This window comes from Drosophila sechellia, chromosome 3R (genome assembly GCF_004382195.2).
Source record: "Drosophila sechellia strain sech25 chromosome 3R, ASM438219v1, whole genome shotgun sequence".
NCBI lineage: Eukaryota > Metazoa > Arthropoda > Insecta > Diptera > Drosophilidae > Drosophila > Drosophila sechellia.
The window spans coordinates 5029399-5051307 of NC_045952.1; the positions used below are offsets into that span (position 1 = coordinate 5029399).

General features: G+C 43.3%; 2 protein-coding genes across 4 annotated transcripts; both read left to right on the plus strand.

Moving 5' to 3' along the window:
- Window positions 1-202: 202 nt before the first annotated feature.
- Window positions 203-8590, plus strand: LOC6614072 (neuropeptide F receptor). Of its 3 annotated transcripts, XM_032722342.1 has the most exons (7): window positions 204-613; window positions 1993-2206; window positions 5176-5566; window positions 5629-5798; window positions 6461-7037; window positions 7107-7350; window positions 8059-8590. In XM_032722342.1, the coding sequence occupies exons 2-7, from the start codon at window positions 2204-2206 to the stop codon at window positions 8072-8074; spliced, it is 1401 nt and encodes a 466-aa protein (XP_032578233.1). In that variant the 5' UTR covers window positions 204-613; window positions 1993-2203; the 3' UTR covers window positions 8075-8590. The 3 variants fall into 3 exon arrangements, with proteins under 3 accessions (XP_032578232.1, XP_032578231.1, XP_032578233.1); XM_032722341.1 differs by having other exon boundaries at window positions 203-994; window positions 6461-7350; XM_032722340.1 differs by having other exon boundaries at window positions 203-613; window positions 6461-7350.
- Window positions 8591-12013: 3423 nt separating this feature from the next.
- Window positions 12014-21707, plus strand: LOC6614073. The gene is made up of 6 exons (XM_002038491.2): window positions 12014-12450; window positions 17482-18222; window positions 19685-19798; window positions 19859-20020; window positions 20086-20536; window positions 21003-21707. The coding sequence occupies exons 2-6, from the start codon at window positions 17559-17561 to the stop codon at window positions 21211-21213; spliced, it is 1602 nt and encodes a 533-aa protein (XP_002038527.2). The 5' UTR covers window positions 12014-12450; window positions 17482-17558; the 3' UTR covers window positions 21214-21707.
- Window positions 21708-21909: the final 202 nt, after the last annotated feature.

Here is a 21909-nt window from a genome sequence, read left to right on the forward strand (position 1 = left end):
AGCAGGCACCACATTATTTTATAATAATATAATATCTCGTTTCGTCATTTTGGCGTCACATTTTGGCGAGGTATGATAAAATGCCATCTTGGCTTTAACTGTTTAGGTAGAACCATATTTTATATGACTCAAATTTCCAGGCACACGCAACTTTCTGGCATCCCCTCGACCAGTGTGCGAAGCTTTTCCACCCCTAGCTTCAGTGATAAGAAAGCTCCGCACAGCTGACGGACCAAAATCCAAAACAAACTCGAAGCGAGGGCCCACGGCCTGTTGACCAAGTGCGATGCCTTCAGTCGCGACTTTTGTGCCACGCGGCGTATACGCAACGCGCACCGGCAAATAACGAATCAGGCGTATATATCGGCGGGACGAGGCTATATAAGCAGGGGATGCGCACCAAAAGCCAACAGATGGTCGCTGACTGTGCACGCGTGTGGTTATCGGAGATCAGTAAACAGCCCAACTAAACACCGAAACTTACTGTAATAAAAAAACGGTGAATAAGCGAAATAATCAAAATGCGGCCGCATATTTATTTTGAATTTTGAGGCGGCCGAGCACAAGGGCCCCCAAACTCTTTGGATCTGCACGGAATCCAGAATTCCGAGAGGTATGCCATCGACGCAGTGTTTTGTGTTTGTTTTCCCACAATGTGCCGTCATTAAAAAGTTGAAGTGTGAGGATTTCGCACGGAGCCTCGACATTTACGACCGTTTTTCCCTGATGCGAAGTGGTCCGCGGAAATTCGCTAATTGTCCGCCGGACGTTCCGCAGTTGTCGGTATTTATTATGATTATTTTTCTGAACGCGCTCCAATGAATCTGGACTGCAAGTTGTGAATATATCGAGAAAAAAATTATTATTCCCCCGCGAGTCTTTCGGGATAACAAATCTTTCGAGCCCGTAATGCCAAGTGAAGTGCGTCGGCAAAGAGCAAAAATTATTTTTCAACAAAATACGGGACAGTTGGTGTCCTTGAGAATCTACTGAGGTGGGTTCCGTTCGATGGAAACTTAATGAATGTGTATTTTGCGTAATGAGATGTAAACGACTGCTGCAGTTCAACAAAAAATACAACCAAAAGTTCATTTACTTAATGGGATTATTAATGGACTCTGAATAAAGAAGCGGATTTCCCGCCACATGTCGAAAAAAGTTCCGTGCGCTAAAGGAAAATTCTGACAAGAATATTGCAGCAATAATGATTATAATGAGATGAAGAATTAACCATCTAGAGCCACACAAATTGTGCATATTTATGTTTGAAATAATTAAGACAGAGCACTTATTGCTTTACTTCTTCGAGCTCTGATTAAATAAATATACTTTAGGTCTGATTAAAACATATGTTTCTCGGTATTCAGTCATTTATGCCTATCGATTGGGAACGAAATTAATAAATTGGAATAAATGGCCCATTTCAACGGAAATAATTTACAAAAAAAAAAATCTTATTTTTGGATTTTATTGATAACATTTTATTGAGTGACGTTTAGATTCTATAAAATATAACTTTACTTAAAATAAAGCTGGATACTTAATGTGAATTCCAAGTCAGGGCTATAGAGATTAAAAGGATGAAAGTGCACATACATCTAACATGAAGTGTTTTGTTAATGTTAAATGATGTTCTTATGACATGAAGTCAATTTAAAGTTTGAGGTTTTACCGGCAACTGAGCATGCCTTGAACGGGAAAGGACGCCCTCAAAGTGCGCCGGAATCTGGAAAATGTTGCAAAAGTTATGCATACCAATGTATGCGAAGCTGGAACCCCCATGGCACTTTAAAAGTGCAACTATCTTGTGCAAACTTTTAGCTTCGGGCCCGTGTGCCTGCAGCCTTAAGGATTAAGCTGTGTCAGAAACACTGCTCAGTTTTAGGAATTTTTGCCGGCAACCAGATTGTCCAGATTAAAAGCTGGGTGCATCGGACCCCTTGAACGAAAGCATCCATTAGCTGAATTGTTATCATTTCTTTTAATTTCAAGAGCAAAGGCACAACGCGAAGTCCAATGAGTGCATTCCAAGTTGAAAACTAAGTGAGCAACTGCTGCTTTGTCAGCCGGAAAAACAGAGATTCACTCGTGTCACTCGCAGAAGGAAAAACAACAACCGACGGCCAGGAAAACAATACGGTACCACGCACTATAGCAAATATATAGCATACATATACCCAGGGCGAAGGAGATTGCCAGGACGATGGTGAGTGTAATTGCAATATAAATACTTAAAGCCAGCTCAAGAAGCCATTTCGGAGTAGATGTCAAACGGAACGAAATTACTTTGTTCCCAAAATGAAAAAGTTTGTTCGAGTTGCTTTGGGGGAATCGGTTGTGTTCTGAGTTGGCCATATGGTTGTGTAGCAGCTCCCACTTCGTTGGCATTTGCAAAATGCCTCCCCAGATTGAGAACCATAAAAATTTCAAAATAATGCTCGCTCCTACCAATTTAAAAACTCGGAGAAGGCTTAAAAGTCGTGTAGAGCTATATCAATTTACCTGGTTACGCAATCGCATGATATTTTCGTGGTCGGGACTTTGTGTGCTCGTACTAGGGGCTTTTATTTTTATCCCAACACCCTGTGGCTTTCCTTTGACACCAAATAAGTGTTAAGCGGCACACAGAACATGATTAAATTGCGAGGGACCCAGACAAATGGCTAGAATTTGCGTTCAGCCCTTAGGCAGCTTAGCCGATTAGTTCCCTAGAAACCCAGTTTGGCTCTGTGCCAGATGTCTCCGCTTAAGCTCAGCACAGCTCTTTCCTACCAAGTGAATGATTTGGAGTTGACCAGCCGCACAGATGAGGCCAATCCAAACTGCCTTCCACCTTCATCTTGTTGAAACTAAATCGCCTGCAATTAATAAAGAAAAAGTCCTGGGGCAAGCAAAGGGCGCTCAATAACCGTCTGATAAATTCATTAGGCGGCTGTGTTTCAAGCAAACAAATCGCACAAGCAGCAATAAAATTCATCTTATAGTGGGCGAAACAAGAGACCCACCGCAAATAAATCACAAAAATAGCTGACTAAAAGTGCCAGCAGCTTGGAATCTGCACGAGCTTCCCGGAAAACGGATGGCATTTAAAATCTTTGTCATGCTCCGCTTATCCAGTGAGGCGGAAATACTGTAGGCACTCGGATTGCAAAAATTATTCCAATTTTGTGACAACTGCCGATTACTTGAGGCTGCTTTACATAATTTTCCCCACACAAACTTCCTTTCTGCTTCCAGGCTGAGAAAGCAGCTGCGCAGTGATTTCCCCTTTTGCTTTGGGGAACAGAACATGTAAATTCAATTTCCACCTTGCAAGTCAATCCATCGAAGTCGTTGTTGTTTTGGGCTGAGATTGGAACTTTTGCGACAAATTGGTGATCAACTTTGGACGGTGTTTTATGCTCCTTTTTCCTAGGCTGAAACTTTCCATTAGGTCCTTGCCCGCAGCGGAAGGGAAATACCACTTTGCAGACTGGCCAGTTTGCGGTCGACAGACTTTTCCATTGAGGACTCCCATGTTGAAGTGCAAATATTAGTCAATTAAGAGCCGGCCAACTTGAAATTAAATTTCCATGGAAACTTGCTCTTCGCCTCGATGCCCGATACCCGATACCCGATGCCCCGAAATTCCCACACCTTATCTGGTATCTGGCGAGTTAATCCCCCGATTGGCGAGATTTATTAGCGCCTCATTTATCGCAGCTGTCAGGGGCACATAATGCATACCTTTGGGCGCCTCTATAAGTCTGTTTCGCCCACCTTCGAGTGAGGCATCGGATTTTATCGATACTGACAAGTGCGCAGCCATCCGGCGCATAAAATTACACAATTATTTTTAGCAAATGTCGTCATTTATAACCTGCCTGTTCTGTTTCTGTTTTTGTGTGTTTGCTTTGGTATCTGGATCTGGGTCTGACGGCTGTCCCTCGACACCGGAATATCTTGATCTTGCCACAAATACCAGGCATCAAAACCAAACGCACATTTCCCCGTAGGAAACGGCACTTTTGACTTTTTCCAATTAAATGCATGTCTCGCCCTGATGTGCTGCATAAATTACGGCGACGGGTAATGCATGAATATTTACGAGGGAAAACAACCGACTAACTGAGATATTGCATAAATTGACTACAAATGGGAACACATTTTTCACAAATAAGGGACTTGCGAAACTTTAAAACAAAGCGAATTACTTTGCCTTGCCAAAGTTATCCTGTAGCAGATAATTCGAGAGTCGAGTCGAGTCGAATCGAGTCCTTTGAGTCAAGGCCATTGTCTGTGTTCAGAAGGGCATTAAAAGGCGAATGCCAAGGGCGTTTGAAGTTTTATCAAGCCCCGAGATCTGAACTCAATTATTAAAATGGCTCACTGGCAAACGGATTTAGCATCAAGATGAGGCGATAAGCACTATGATTTTACGTTGACATAGATAGTTCTGTAACCGCTTTTTAGCGTTTAGACTTCCGTTTGATTTTCAGTGTCCAACAACAAACATAACTTACAATTTATACAACAACCATTGTATTTGTGTCTTTGTCTATTTTTCGATTTTTTTTGTTGAAAGTTTTCAAAAATTCTCCTCTGCATTGATGAACAGAAAACCACTTTTTTCTAATAATAATACATTTGATGCAATTGTATATTTTGGTATCCTTAAAAATGGAATTTTATAGAACCTAAATGTCTTTAATAATGATGATCTAGTAAATAACCCAAAAACCTTTTAAATAATTAGTATATGAGGTATATTATGACCTGCGAGTAACATCTCGTTCGGTTGATTTTGGCAATCGCTCTTTTATAGATATGGACGGTTACAGGTTACACTGTATTTCTCTCAGTGTCTGCCTGCGACTAAGTGAGTGAGTGAGGCGTCAGAACTTTCATGCATGTCGTATGCCCATAGAATCCTTTGGTGCTGGGCCACCTACTGGCACCGAACAAACTTTTTATACGATTATTGCCCCGTATTTCAGGCCACAAAGCCTTAAACAAGCCAGTGGAATTTGCCATTCGCAGCTCGCTAGAAAGTGTGGCGTGTGCAGCAAGCCAATCTCATAAATCATACGTGATGTGGCACGCAAAGTTGCTGCTTCCTTGCCCCCTGAAAATTGAATATTTCATGCCCCGGATTTGGGGAATAATGGGACCCTGCTTGCCTCCTTCGTTCCCCAGATAATCAGCATGAACCAGACGGAACCCACCCAGCTGGCGGCTGGGGAGCATCTTAGTGGATACGCCAGCAGCAGCAACAGCGTGCGCTATCTGGACGACCGGCATCCGCTGGACTACCTTGACCTGGGTACGGTGCATGCCCTCAACACCACTGCCATCAACACCTCGGATCTGAACGAGACTGGGAGCAGGCCGCTGGACCCGGTGCTCATCGATAGGTTCCTGAGCAACAGGGCGGTGGACAGCCCCTGGTACCACATGCTCATCAGCATGTACGGCGTGCTAATCGTCTTCGGCGCCCTAGGCAACACCCTGGTGGTCATAGCCGTCATCCGGAAGCCCATCATGCGCACTGCTCGCAATCTGTTCATCCTGAACCTGGCCATATCGGGTGAGTTGCCATTCCCACTGACAGCCGGAGCAAGTGTGAGTCTCATCCGAGCGGACTTTCAGACCTACTTTTATGCCTAGTCACAATGCCGCTGACCTTGATGGAGATCCTGTCCAAGTACTGGCCCTACGGCTCCTGCTCCATCCTGTGCAAAACGATTGCCATGCTGCAGGCACTTTGTATTTTCGTGTCGACAATATCCATAACGGCCATTGCCTTCGACAGATATCAGGTTAGTCGCTGCTCGAGCCTTTTTTAATGCCAACGTTAGTATGTAAATGGGGCCATCAATGGGGCAAATCGTGTTCCGATATTAATGAGGTGAATGCCTTCAATTTGTAACCATTAAATTTTACGTTGAGGGAAAATCGATGGGCTCTGAGTAAATATTTGGCGATTACATAAGGGCTTAACCCACGATTAAACCTATTTTTATGGTGTCGAAACAAGGACCATTAAAAAGGGTTGATGGATTATAAACAGAAGGATTATTAGGTATTGATTATAAATAGCCGGAATATTCTGGGGGTAAATACTTATACTTAAAAGGTGGTATGTGGAGAAGTAGAACGCATATAAATTAATCCGATTTTTAATCAATTTAAGGCGAGTGGACAATTGGTGTTTCTTACATTATTAAACAAAGAAATCCTTCTAAGTTTGCTTTAATATCATTTTATACTTAACCAATCATTGATGATTAAATAATAGTAATTGCCTGGTTAGAAAAACCAATTCTAATTGTACTTCACACTCTTATAGCAATCGATTAAATATTATATTTGCTTATAAATTCCCAGTTAAATATTTTTTGGACTCAGTATAATTCACAGTGCCAATGGGTAATAGGATTCCAAACCCTGAGATATCCTAACCGTCTTACCTCACTTCTAGGTGATCGTGTACCCCACGCGGGACAGCCTGCAGTTCGTGGGCGCGGTGACGATCCTGGCGGGGATCTGGGCACTGGCACTGCTGCTGGCCTCGCCGTTGTTCGTCTACAAGGAGCTGATCAACACAGACACGCCGGCGCTCCTGCAGCAGATCGGGCTGCAGGACACGATCCCGTACTGCATCGAGGACTGGCCAAGTCGCAACGGGCGCTTCTACTACTCGATCTTCTCGCTGTGCGTACAATACCTGGTGCCCATCCTGATCGTCTCGGTGGCCTACTTCGGGATCTACAACAAGTTGAAGAGCCGCATCACCGTGGTGGCCGTTCAGGCGTCCTCCGCCCAGCGGAAGGTGGAGCGGGGGCGGCGGATGAAGCGCACCAACTGCCTGCTGATCAGCATCGCCATCATCTTTGGCGTTTCTTGGCTGCCGCTGAACTTTTTCAACCTGTACGCGGACATGGAGCGCTCACCGGTCACTCAGAGCATGCTAGTACGCTACGCCATTTGCCACATGATCGGCATGAGCTCCGCCTGCTCCAACCCGCTGCTCTACGGCTGGCTCAACGACAACTTCCGTAAAGAATTTCAAGAACTGCTCTGCCGTTGCTCAGACACTAATGTTGCTCTTAACGGTCACACGACAGGCTGCAACGTTCAGGCGGCGGCGCGCAGGCGTCGCAAGTTGGGCGCCGAACTCTCCAAGGGCGAGCTCAAGCTGCTGGGGCCGTGCGGCGCCCAGAGCGGTACCGCCGGCGGCGAGGGCGGGCTGGCGGCCACCGACTTCATGACCGGCCACCACGAGGGCGGACTGCGCAGCGCCATAACCGAGTCGGTGGCCCTCACGGACCACAACCCCGTGCCCTCGGAGGTCACCAAGCTGATGCCGCGGTAAAGCACAGGGTAGTCCTAAGGTCCTTGAGGTCTGGTCTCGTGTCTAAGTCCTCAGGACACACGCGTGCATGTCCTTTTGTGCGCCCTCGGGCTGATTGGATTTGCATGCTCCAAGCGTCGCTGCTGCTCGCTTTACGTTTCACTTGTTCCAACTGCCACTGCCACCTCTGCAGTACACTGAACGAAAAGCCGTGTCCTTTAATCGAAAAACACTCTGGCTGTTAAATCTATAAGCAGACGAGTCAAACGTTTCTAGCGTTCTAAAAGTTCCTAGCTTATGTTTATTTTATTTTATATATCAATAACTATAGCTTCGTTCCCAATTATATGCTTGTTTTCATCTTTTTTAATGAAGCAATTGATCAAAAAAAGCCAAAAGCAAGCTTTAAAATATTTGTGTAAATATCGTTTCCCAATTTGTTCACCTTAACTTTATCTAATTAGTATCTTAATCTTTACTCCGATAATCATTAACTTAGCATTACTAATTGTACAAATATTTCTGATCTAAGGGGCTTGCTATTTCCGGCTCCAACTTGGATTACTTTTCAGTTGACTAACTAGGCATATATTTTTGTCAGTGTATGCATGCGCTTCTCTTATCGTTGCCTTGTCGAGCTGTAACTCTTGTCGTTGCCATGTTGTGACATTATTTGCTTTTGAGCAGCAATCGATTATGACCCGCCTTTTGTGACACATTTTCAGTTTGGAACAGTACTAAATTGGCAATCAATCCTGGAGCAGCGGGCGGCTGGAGCAGCGTTCTAGGGAGGCGACTGACTGTCGCCCTTAGACTTAACACATATTGTCCAGTGATCCAAAGCCAAGCTGAGTTAGCCCTAAGTTAAGACACATGCGAGTAAGAGCTCGAAGCCTGTAATCTATTCTTAAGTGACCATCTCATGGCGTCCATCATCAACGTCGGACTAAGTCTATGGTTAGATCACTTTCGTATCGAATGCCGAAAAGTAATTGAATGAGCCCCCAATTGGATTTCGGGTATTTGATAAGTCGAATATGCCTAAGACTCGAATAAGTTCTCTCAACAGTTCCTAGGAAATATTTTCGTTTTATTTCATAGCATTTCTTGGTATCATCTAAGCTAAGGATTACCTATAATTGATGTTCTGTTCGCTATTCAATAATGATAGGATAAGTTGAAGTTCACTAAGCCAAAGTGAATTTAAAGTATAGTCCATAATTATAAAATAAATGTCAGCTGCTCTTAAACATTCAATGCCATTGTTTCAATATCCAAAAAGCCTTCATTTTAAAACGTTTTCACTGCAAATACGCAAGTTTGGCTGAAGTGCCAATTAGAGAAGCCTCTTTCATTGTCAAAATGTGCAACTTAAAGAGCTTCTAATGTTCGAAACTTCAGAATTTTTTTTTTCCTTACACAAATGAAGTGGCAACTTGGAATAAATATGTATCTAAAATTAAGCAAGGTAAGTTATCTTAAGATTCTGTATAGGTATGGAGTAGGTAAGCTATGTAAATTGAAATATATTTGATCTCTTTTGAAGACATTTCAACACGATTTAAATGATTCCCTAGTAAGTGAGCCAAAAAAGGGACACCGTGTCTCGAATTTTAACAACCACAGCAATAAAGAGCAGCTGACCCGCCCAACACTTAACCTTTGAGACTTTTGTGGGTTCGACACTTAAGCAGCCGCAGCATAAAAACCTACGACCCATAAAAATAGCGCATGAGTATGTGCGACACAGCAGTAAGGAAGTTCAAGAACCAGAATACCTGTAGATATAGGATATATACTTGAGAAACACTGCTTTTAAAGAGCTGAGCAGCCCACTAGCCCTTGAAACTTAAATAGCCATTCCAATTAAGGTAGTTTCGGGTTTCGGTAATAATTAAGTCATTAGCAGATGTGGTGAGGCTCTCTGGATGAGCGACAGGTATGCGAAATTAGTGTATGATTAAATTTCAATTTGGTAACAAGCACCTTCGTGGGCGAAAGGTCGGTGTCACCATCTCCTCAAAGTCGCAGGTGGGTGCATAGTTCGGCGACGTGTGACACAAACGTGACCGGTGGCGAGTGAATTATGGATCATAGCCGAAAAGAGAAATGTTCCAACCAGGCACCGGCAGCGTGAAAATAAAGCAAAAAACAAAATAAACTAATTAAAAATTTCGTTGGGAATGAGTGAAGCGACAGGTGAGGCCTCATCACCTCACCTGTTTCTGGCTGCTGTAAAACTGTCAACGGTTTGTTTTGACGGCTCGTAACGGCCTTTTGCACTCGAGCTCGTGAAAGTGTTTACCTTACTTTTTGTCACACTCAGCCGGCTCCACACCATCCACTCCCATACCCAGACCCCTGGTCAACACCATCATCGCCATCCTCTCCACGGAATGCTGATTACGCAGACCCATCTCACTTTCTTCTCATGCAGATTGCGCAATGCTGACAAAAGCATTCTGGGTGTGTGAGAGTATCGTCAGGCAGCTAGAGTTAACCAAACTTGCCGGCATCGAAATTTTTCGAAACCGGCGTGAGCTGGTAATTAGCATATTTATGAGTAAAAGTGAAATTAATGATTGGAATAAAATTCAAAGCAAAGGTTTGCAAATATTTGCGGCAGGCCGAGGCCCTCTCCGCATACCAATCGATCGGATTCAGACTCATACTTGGATTGAGTCGAGATGTAACGTAATATATGGATGGGTTCAAGGCACCAAAGACTTTGCATCCCGCTGGCGTTGGACACATGTCAATCGAAAATTATAGAGGATGCCGGGCTTTCTTTGGCATCTTTGGCGGCTCTTTAATAGGTGCTAAATGAATTCGCAACGAGCACTTTCACAGGGGATGGCCAAAATGGGTGATACCCGCAGTCAATTGTTCAGCCGTTTCTCGGGCAAAGAAGTTGGCCCCGATTTGCGTTGGGCTTTTAGAAAACATTGCTCTGACCATTGTTACATTGAGAGTGGTTATTGATTTTGCGGTATCATAAACTGGCTTTCATTTCGTTTTGGCTTTTGAGCTTCCCAGTGGTTCAGTGGTTCGTCGGCCTGGTGGTTTGATGGTTTGATGGTAGGGGGCGGAGTGTTTCCGCTCGTTAGCCACAAGTCAATGGCAAAGTTTGTCACCAGAAATTAATAACAATGTGACGCTCAGTTGGCCAATTCTAAACGACGACTTTCCCATGCGTAAACCGGCCCACGAAACCCGTTCACAGATCAAACGGCGACAACTTGTAAATAAGTGAAAATCTGCTTACAATGTACCCAGCTAAACTAGTTCAGCTTAAATATTTATAGAAATCGAAAATGCTCGGCAGATGTGCACAACTGCATTTTCCCACTGTGTTCGGAATCCCTAATCCTCTAATCCCCACAACGACAACATGTGCATTCCAAAGATAACATATATTCCAGTAGATATCATTGGGTCTGAGAAAATACTGCAGTATATATATAGCAAATAGGACGATACAGTCTGAAGGGTTTACTTTTTTAAAATCAGTCAAGCATGGTTTGTTTGATTCCTGAAACCCAAAAGCCCAATACAATAAGACGGCCATTAGGGAAAACTTTCAAGTTTGCCAACGAAACTGTTGCAAAGGACTCCTGCTACAAGAAACTCTTATTCATCATTCACATTGTTTATAGTCGAAATATATTTTTTTTTTTGGTGTACAGTTTTGCAGATTTTTAAATATTTCGTTTCTATACAAACGTGTGTATTTATTTATATTAGTCAATCATTAGTCATACTCAAAATTTATGTTCATAAAAAGCTAAGGCTTCGCATTGATTTTAAATTTGGATGGATACTAGTGTTTATCTTCATTTAAAGTTATTAAATTTCCCAGAGATTTGCAATATTAATTAATTTTAATCGAGGGCAAACTGCGTGAGGACCTCAGTATTTCAAAAGTTTAACCGCTTCTGGCGGGGAAAAACACAAACAAATTGTAGCAAATTAAATAAAGTTTGCGGCAACTCTTGGCCAAGTTTTTCAACAGAGGTCCGCAGCTTCGCTCGCAGGGCCAACAAAATCGAAAGTTCGACTGAGCCGGCGACTGACTAACTAAGTGACCGCTTTCCGTTAGCATATGGTGACTATTTTTTTGCGCCATGACTTGGCTTATTTTTATAGCTTTGTATTATTTATTTATATTCACATGCAAAATTGGCATGCAGTTTCGCGGCGACGTAGTTTGCAGTTTTAATTATTTTTTGTCCGCAGAGGAGCCGTTTTCATTAGCGACTAATTTTCCGTGTAGGAGAGAAAATGGATGGTCACTGATGAGACACTGAGATTTATTTTGAAACAATTACACAAATTACAATTTGTTAAAGAGCATATTTTATATATATGTCATTATCAGCTTATTCTTAGACTTACACATCTATATTCTTATACTCTTACTCTTACTTATTTGAACTTAAAGTAAATGTTATAAGAAATAAAGTTAACGCGAGCCAGCTAGCTCTTCACCATTTTTTTCCGTGCAGTGATCGGCCGCGCCAGCTGTTGAGTTCAGTACTTGGCCCGGCTCAAACTCTTGGCCAAGAGACTCTCTTAAGCCGCTCTTCGCTACGTAAGAAGTGGGTTCGCTCACGTAGAGCTTCGTAAGGTAAAACTGGTTGATGGCACCCGCCGTTTGGCTTTCGCCCGGCAGTCCAAATCTTCGCGAGCTGAAAGACAGACGCAGACGCGCGACTAAAGCGGGAATAACAGTTTGCGATCCCGATTGCGATCCTCTGATTATAATAACTGCCAGAATACAGCCTATCAGTGGCGTGTGCTGCTCTAGTTCAATTGGTGATATTGTTTGCTATATTGGATGCAGTGAATCTAAGTGTTGTTAAAGTGAAACGAGCTGTGGCAATTGCATTGAGAAAGGAAGTGAGCCAGTGAGTGAACGGGTTTCGGCCAGCATTTTCACCAGGCCAAATCGCAGAGCCGACGCGGAGCGGCAGTGAATGCAATTCCGATTTCGAAACATACAGAAACGAAAGTCTGGTGAAGAAAGTTCTCCGTCGCCGAATGCAAAAATTTAATTGCCAGCCAGCCGAGTGAACCAGAAACTCCTGCAGGAATCACAAGCTCCCGAGTTCGAGAAGGTAAATTGAGTTGTAATTGATGACCGACAATGAGAGGCGTCATTAATCACCAGTCAGATCCTCCGTGCAATCTTTATTCACGAATCTCGATTCCAACAATTGATGAGTTATTGCCTGCTATGGAGAAGGTTGTTGCCACCGACAAGATACTATAGACAAGAAACCGATTGTTAACATTTCCCTGCAAACACTGCTGTGGCTCTTTAAAGCCATTCATTTCACTGCCCCTCTGCATCTGTATCTTTGTATCTTCTTTTGTAATCGCATCTTGGAGTCTCACACTGTGTGCGGCAACTACTGGCCGCTAACTTAATAGAAAAGCCCCGCAATCTTCGTAATTAATTGTCGAGCGACGTTACGTAAGCCGACCAGCTGGCCTACCCCAACTGGCCAAAAGGGAATCATCTGCTCAGCTCGGCCGGCAATCGAAACGTCGCCAAATGTTTAACGATACTTTCTTTTTTCGGCTCACAGCGCGTAAAAAAAAAATGCGTCGAAGAAAGCTCTCGTCTCAGTCGATCAACTGCAAATTATGAAAATGATACGAGCGGAGGAGTGGGCAACACAGCGACAAATTATAGACCTCGATAAAAATGGTATTAAGTTAGGAAAACAAATGACAAAATAAGGCGGACGGACTTTAGTTGTCTCTCTAAGAATATGCAATGCATGAATAATATTAATAATTTCACAATATGTTTGAAGCCCTTTTCCCTATCATATTCAAAGTCCGAACTTTTTTTAAATGCACCTATCATTGCTTTTAATTGGTCTGCAGCGCACGTATTATTTTCCAGTGATCCATGGAATTGTGGTTAGTGGTGCAGTGGTTCAGTGGTGCAGCTTAGTGAAATGCGAGTAGGTTTGGATTCAGATAAAGAGGCAGAAGCAGAGGCATGGACACATCCTCGTGAGTCATTAGTGTTTTCCCAACTACGAGCTATTCGCCCGACTCGCACTTTCATTTTGCCAGCTCTTTAATCCCGCCTGCCGGAGAAGCAACTTTCTTGTCGAGAGCACTCATATCATCCGACAGCTGCAGATGCAGACCGCATTCACACTTATTTTCCATATGAAAGTACTCTCGCCCGACATCCTCGCAAGATGGTGGATGGGCATGTCAGAGTGGTTTCACGGGCACTTGAAGCCGGCATGAATTGGCGGTGGATTAAATGTCATTTGGGTAAATTCACAGATGGCAACGATTGCATCACTCGTCGTACCCTGCCAATGAATTTAATTTGGACTTACAGCACCGACTTAATGACATAAATAGCAGTCGACTTTCTAAAGTCCAGCTGAGTAGCGGGTAAATAGCAGAAAGACCTCCCAGGTGCTGGGCTGGCATTCAAATCACTCAATGCGAGTGCGAGTGAGTGGAAACGCCCCGTAAAACAATCAGCGCCTAATGGCCTGCTAACATCGCGTCCAAATTGGCAGCTAATTGGCGAAACCCGAATTCCAATCCGCAGAGATTGCGTTACCCGGTTGCTGGGCTGTCGTGGAATCGGCTGAAACCGAAAGTCCTACCCCGGAATGGATTAAAGCCATTCGGAGAAGGTCTGAGCCAGTTCCTCACGTAGCGGCCATTATTCCGCTTTCGAGCCAGACCCGTTAAGTCGAGAAAACTGCTCGTTGAAGCCATTCAGGATTTGTCAGGCAAAATTTATCGTATGTGACTTTAGCTCGGCTCCGAGCTGCGAAAGATTAAAGCGTGACGAAGGTTTCGCACAGTAAATACAGATCTGATCAACTTGGTAATCAGGTTTTTATCGCATCAGCTTAATCAGGATAGAGGTTACTTTAAGCAGCAGATGCTTCCCACAATTTGATAACATTTTAACATAATAAAGATGTAATAAGGCACTGGGACACTCTCGAATTTATTAGTATGCTCGTATTTTCCACTGCTTAAGGCTCGTAGTTTTCATCGCCACTTCCATTAACTTAAACTTGCGTCTGTGTTCAATTCCCGCATTAACTTTGTACACCAATGACCAAAACGACCGAATATTAATTTGGCCTTCCCAGAAATATTTTCCGTTAAAAGAGAGATATTCAACAAGAATTGATATGAATTCATTGGAAATTATTAACTGCCACAAAGTCGACCTTCTCGACCATGAATCCCAATTTTTCCAGCATAGACAGCGTGTGTTTGTGGCTGAATGCACCTGCCAACCGACCAGAACATATGGACAAGCGACTCTCCTCGGGTCGCGACCAAACTGGGGTCTCGACCAACTTGTTCTCGGCCATTGTTGGACTTAACAGTTATGTCACACTCTAACAGTTACGATGCAGCGCGTTTACGAGCGTTTTCGACCGTTAGTGGCCGCTGTTTGTCAACCAAACTGGTTGCTGACATCTAAGTTTTTTAGAGTGGTTGGACGGGCGTGTCGCAAACAATGATTACCAGCTTATTAGCCCCATGACCCACGCCCTTCGCGGAGATGGAGCCACTGAAAATATGGAGCATGTGCGCCCGAGACATCGGTTTCCATTAGATCAGAACCCGGGAAACTTTGTGACTTAATTGGGAAACTTCGCTTCGGATGAGCGCAGCTGCACGGAGAACAGTGTAATATGGTAAAAGCAGGGAGGCAGAAATCTGATTAAACGCTGCCTTTGCGAAAAGTTTGCCTTAACTATATCAGAGCGGAATATCAGAGCATGAAGGTAGACCGACCACAAACCATAACCAAGTCTTGCCAAAGGGAGGCGTCGAGCTGGAGAAGGGGCGGGGCTCAAAGGGTTCAGAATTTAGTTCTAATTGTAATGTTGGAAACTAATTTGCCATTGCCATGACCCATGACCCGAAAGCGTGCACTATGTGAATAATTAAAGCAGCAAAACTGTATTACCCACCGCCGGGGAGGGGAGCAGGGGGTTTAAGTCGGCTGGCGATACTTTTTAATGAGATGTTTAGACGGCCGCACAGGGGAATTCTTCCGACGCAAGAGCAAACCTATAAATGATGGCCCTAATGGGCTGCCAATGATCATAATGTTTCCATTAGCGGCGCAGATACTACTAGCCCACTGTCCCCTCAAATCCCTTGATGCATCTTGATGCTCAAACAAAGCGAGCTGAGCTGTTTTCAGGCTTACAAAGTGCCCCATTGCATTTCATGGGAAATTTCTCATTTTCCGACCACCGAAGAGAAACAATTTTCAATCAGTCAGTGCGGCTTGTAAGCAGTTTCCATTGAATTGGACTAAAATAAAGAGAATATACATATTTAAAATATCTGGGTCATGCAGTTGTTTTATTTTTGCAATTCAGCTTATGATTTATTTTGTGTGAATAAGTTTATTAGGTGTACTTTTAGCTTTAGTGGAATTCACTTAAGTGCCTCTTATTATTCAGTTGAGAATTGCTAGTAATAATTGCGATAGTATTTGAGTAATTAACCGGGTAGCATTCTTACCACCTGCCAACATCTGTTTTTCAATTTAGTTTACAGTCGACTGCAGAAGACAGACTCTTGGCTTTGATGGCGAAGCCAACAAATAAACTGGAAAACAAGAAGTTCGCTGATTCGCTTTGTGCAGCGCACTTGTGGGTGCAATTTGCGGCTCTAGAGCCACAAACTCAGTTCTGTAATAGTTTTCATGCCACTGCCGCTCGCCGTGAAAATCGAAAGTGAAAATGCAACACGAAAATAACGTGATCTGGACCAGAGTCGAAGGCCCGAAGCCTGAAGCCCAAAGTCTAAAGTCTGGAGGTAGCGCCAACGCATCCGAGACGTCCGTGCTGGGTAAACACAAACAAAACTGTGTACATTTTCACTTTTCCCCAGCGCGGAGCTCCCGCCTCCGGAGCCCCAAAGTGTGGATGGAATATGGCGAACAGCGAATGCCGAATGAATGGCGTGTCGCATAGCGAGTGCGACGAATGCCAAAGGCAAATAAAAAGTTGGCGACGTGCTTTGTGTACCCAAGAGTGGCGCTTTTAAGGGGAGCAGTGGGTGGTGTAGGTGGGGCTGGGCACGAGCCCCTCCAATTGGTATGCCCAGAAAGTGGGAAACGGGAAATCATTCGCATTATCCGGCCTGATTAGCGACGTAGCCGAAACAAACACAATTGTTTAAAGTGCACTCCAAAAAACAAGTCGGAATATCTAAAATATTCAGCAGCATCAATCTATTTTGTTCGAGAAATTAGTTAAATAAACAGTTTTTATTTCTTTACGCCTATGTTTAACAGTGCACAGATGGAATAATCAAAATGTAATTAAGTTTTCCACCCAATTTCAAAATCACTACAGTAATCCTATTGTGAATAATCAATGCCGGCCTCCTCAACAGAAATGGAAGGTATATTTATCCACAAAATCGAGTTGCCTGATCGCTCGCTTCAAACAAAGAAAAGGCTTAAGTGCTTAACAAAATTAGCTAAAATTCACGCACGAACTGAGAAAATTGTGAAAATAGTTTTAGAAAGGGCAATCAGTGAATAAATTGTATCAACCCGTTAAATTGGCAAACATAAACTGAAACAATAAATTGGTGGGCAGCCAATTTATGTAATTAAATAGTTTATATTCATATATTGCGCACACACAGTTTGTTCATTTTACATACATACTGAATGTTGAGTATGGAAAAACTATTAGTTAGCAATTGGTTAGCAAATATTTTAAATAAAGCAATTAAATGGAGTGATTTTACACAAAAATTGATGAACAATTTAACTCTTTCTAGATTAAATTCCTTTATATATTCGTAAATATGCCGGCACAGATTAAGTGCGCAGCTTTTAAACTTTATCAATGGGGTTTAAATTAATTATTTATTGGAGACAATAAAAGAAAGAGTGCCATCCAACAGTACCTGAGTCTCCGTGTACTTTTATCCTTTCAAGGACGCACGTAATGCGCTTATCAGGTTGCGAATTTTTTCCAGTTGCCTGTCACGTTCCCCAAAGTTATTTATTTCTGTGCCAACCGCGCAGAGTTCGCGGAAATTGGCCACAACTCCATCGCGTCGAGAAAAGAATTCCCCTCTGAAAAAGCAATTATTCATTACAGAAAACTGAACCGAATCGAGTCGAGTCGAAGCGAAGCGAGAACCTTGGCATGCGAGTGCAGCTGCAAGGCGAAGGATAATGAAAATGGGTAGCCAGGACATCGACGGGGCGAAATTAAAAGCAAACAGCCACAGAAAGCGGAGATGCAGTACGCTGCTATATGGAATTATCTTGCTCTGCAAAGTGGCGATGATACCGGCAGCTGTTCCGGAATCGGAATTGGATGCTGGAGCCCTCTATAGTCAGCCCCTCACTACGATGGCGGGACAGCCGCGCAACGATGACACATTCCGGCCCATCCTACCCATCGACATCAGTCCGGAGTTCATTTCGCGGAATGTCTTCACCAAGTCGGGCCAGTACAGAGTGTTCCAGCCGGCGGAGAGCGAGAGTGATCTGCGCTTGGCGGTGGCCATGCGTCGCCGGAACTTTAAACACCCCTCGGATACGCCCAGAAAGGAGGAGTCCGAGAGTTCGGCAGCCGCCTTTAAGAACCAAACCGTTGCCTCTATCGACGCCGAACTAAAGGGTCTGGAGGATCTGCTCGTAGACTACGTGGAGCAGTTCTTCAGCAACGGCAAATATGAGCCCACCCCTGGCTTGGTCCTGGCTCTTCAGCAGAACCACTCGAACCCACAATCCCATTCTGGCAAGCGCACCACCCGAAGCATTTTGGAGGACACCAACGTGGAGCTGAATGTTCCAAGGGCTTTTGAGAGCGCCCGACTGCTTTTCTTTAGCGGTAAGTAAAAGAAAGCCCTAACTATTTCATTCTTAAATTCTCATTAATTGTTCTCCTACTTAAGTACCATAAAGCATAATTTTAGAATAACAACATTTTCCTGACATTTATTTATTTATTTATTATGATAGATAGAATAGTTTACAAAATTAGACTAACTTAGATAGTATAGCATTAGCTACGGGGCTTACAGCTATATTTATTTACAATGTTATTATATCTTAATTTAGTTAATATCTAATTTGGTAACTAATTGCTGGCTTGTTATGTACAAATGTCTGTTTTGTTTTTAGATTTTGTGGTATAATTTAGTTTTTTTGAGGAAAAGTATGAGTTTTTGTATGTTATCTGGATTGGGTTTGCTAAGAAGGTCTAGAGGGTTGGTGTTGTTAAATATATCTTGCTTGGTTTGTAGGAGGGAAGGGCATGAGTTTAATATGTGGTTTAAAGAAATATCACCTTGGCAAAACGGACAAGTTGGTATTGAATTGGGATTTAGGTAGTGTTGGTGGGTTATGTTTGTGTGTCCTAGTCGAAGTCGTATTATTTTTATTTGGTCGAGTCTGGTCCAATTTGGGTGGGATTGTTTAAGGTAATCGCATGTGTGTGAGGTATTCGTGTTAATAGATTGGTACCATGGACTGCAGTTTATTATGTGTTCTTTCTGTTTTGTCGCAAGGTCGGCTTTAAGGTGTTTTTTTATATCTGTGGTATTTATGTTTGGGGTGAGGATAAGTGGCATACTGCTTGCTGATTTTGCAGCTTGATCGGCTAGTTCATTTCCTTTTATTCCTGAATGGCCAGGAATCCACATTATTTTAATTTTAGGTGCGTGTTGCGTTATTAGCGATCGTATTCTGCTTGGGTAAAAGTTGTTATTATTTGTGTTTTGAATTGAATCTACTGCTGATAGGGAGTCGGAACAGATAATAAATTTGCCTCTTCGGTTTTTAGTAAGTTCTATTGCTTCTAGGATGGCGATTGTTTCGGAGGTCAGGACGGATGAATATGGGGGCAGTATGCCGTATTTCAAGACGTCTGTCTCCGTTGTAATGGCGAATGATATTGTGTAATTAATTTTTGAACCGTCAGTGAATATGAAATTATGTGTTTTGAGGTTATTCTTTGTGTGTTCGTATAATTTTCTGTATTGGTCTGGAGATGTTTGTTCTTTCTTATGGACATATTTCCTGACATATTTAATATGTTTTCTATGAAAAACCATATTTTGGAAGCAGAAAATAAATTAAGTAAAAATTAAGTACAGATCAACAAATGTTTATACCATAACTTTAAAAAGAACCAAAAACCGAAAGGGAAATCGAATACTTTAAACATCGTTACTCACAAAATTATCTCAATCAGTTGAAATTAACCCAATACTAAAGTTCTTTACGTCATTGATTCTCGCTTTGTACTTGCATCTTGTATTAAATAACTATATACCATTTTTCTACTCCAGGTTTGAAGAAGGTGATGTGGCCCATCTACATGGGTCTGCAAGTGCTGAAGAGCGTGCTCTTCGCCATGTTCCTGCCAACCATCATCAGCAGTGTTAGCCGACTGATTGGCAAGGGTAAGTACGTCGGCTTAAGGCACTTGAATAAATTTAAACATTTGTATTCCTTCGGGCTAGGCATCACATCCGGCTCGGCTGGGTCGGTGCCGTTGTTCATCCGCCCCATGGAGCCGCCACAGGAACTGGACTTCCGGGACAACAGCATGAATTTCGATGACGACAGCAAGTTTTCCCTGGCGGACGAGAGCAAAACGCCAGCCGGCTACGAGTACAATGCAGGTGGGCCATCTAAAATAGAAGATGCTGTCTTGATGATAGTTATTCCGATTTTGCTTACCTTGTAGAGGCATCCCAGCAGCAGGCGCAATATGCCCAGGTGAATGGGAACTCGGTGAACCAGGCCACTTTGTCGCGCTACGGAGGTCAGCAGATGATGCAGGACACCTATCTGAGTGCTCTGCAGAGCATTGGCGCTGCCTCCTTCAAGAACTCCCAGAGCATGTCGGGATCCTTCAGCGCCGGAGCTGGTGGCGGAGCTCCCGGGATGACGAAGAAACCAACGCCGGCCGTAATGAACACTTTCCAGAGCTTCCAGAAGGTGCCAAGCTCGTCGCTTTTGCTGTCCAACTACGACCCCTTCTACAGTCCACTCTTGTCCCGTCTGGACTCGGTGTTTGCCCAGCTCAAATTGAATCCGGAGAACGAGGCTTGCCGCGAGAAACTCATCTGCCTGATGTACGCCAACCCCGCGAAGTATGCTCCGTACAGCAACCTGGTCTCCGCCCAACTCAGCAGGTGAGTTCGGCTTCCGCCCGAAAGTATGCCGTAATTAATCGCAGTTGAGCAATTACAGCAGGATTGATTAAAGGCATACCATTCCTTATTGCATTTCAGTAAAGTGCCTTCAGACGAGGCCAAATTAATAGGGGTAAAAATGATCATCAATCGAAATTTAAATTAAAGCTTAAATTGTCAGTTCGAGTATGCTTGAGTGCCTTATTTATGATTTTTTTATTTTAATATTATTAATAACATTGACCTGGCACTATCAATTAAGCTACCTGTAGATATCTAAATTTTTAACTTTAATATTTACAAAATTAATAACATTGAAACATTCAAAGTCTGCTGACGCTCCTCAAAGCAGCTCAAAGAATCAGTTCCCTAACTTTGGCAGACGCAGAAATCACTTATTCATATTAATAGCTTTAACATGTATTTGCTTTAAATTTAATTCAACTACCGCCTCGCCCACTTTTAGGGAACTGAACGAACTGCGGAAGCCTACTTCCGACAACCCGGACATCCTGCGATTCTTTAAGTACATGCGAGCGGCGAAGGACGGCCAGGACGGCGTCGACTGCGACGAGTCCTTCGCCAAGTGCAAGGAGCTGAAGGACCTCGAGAACCCGGCAATGCTGTCCACCTACAACGACATCAACAAACTGGTCCAGGCCCGCAAGCTGGCGTAGACGGGGTCGAAAAGTCACGGAGCCATCTCTCGGACGGTATGGGGTCGAGATGACAGCAAAGTTCGTGGGAGTCACGTCAAAAGTCCGTCTGACGGATGCTTGCCTTCTGGGGATGGGCGGTGTAATTATGCAAATCGTACTTTAGATAGGATAGCCTAGCCATATATAGAGGTTCGTCAGACGGCAGCTGTCGGCGGCGGGTGAGGGTGGGTGCACAGGGGCAGAGGCAGGGGCGGGGGCTTCATTAATACGCTGTAAATAGAAAAGTTTGTTTCGTAGTTTAATTAGCGCCAGCACCAATTACTGGAGGACGCTGTTATTTTTAGCCATTTAGCTGAATTTTAAGTATTTATTTCTAGCCTTCGACTATGTTTAAACCTAACCCGACTATTTTTAACTATTTATTTATTCTGTTGTTGTTATGCGATTAGTCAGCGAGCATTGTTCAATGTCCTTAAAATATTCAATAAAATCATGTTGTACCACCAGAAATAAACCGAAGTTATTGTAAACTCTTTGATTGGGGAGAAAAAACAAGGACATGGCTTCTTAAGCGTATTTCTGCTTTAAATTGATTGCATGGAGAAACAGCTTGTCTGACGTCACCAGCTCCGGAACACCTTTCCCATTTTATTGCAAATATTTGCATTATACAGAAATCTCTAAAGGACTTGAAGCAGCAAGAAACTTAATTAC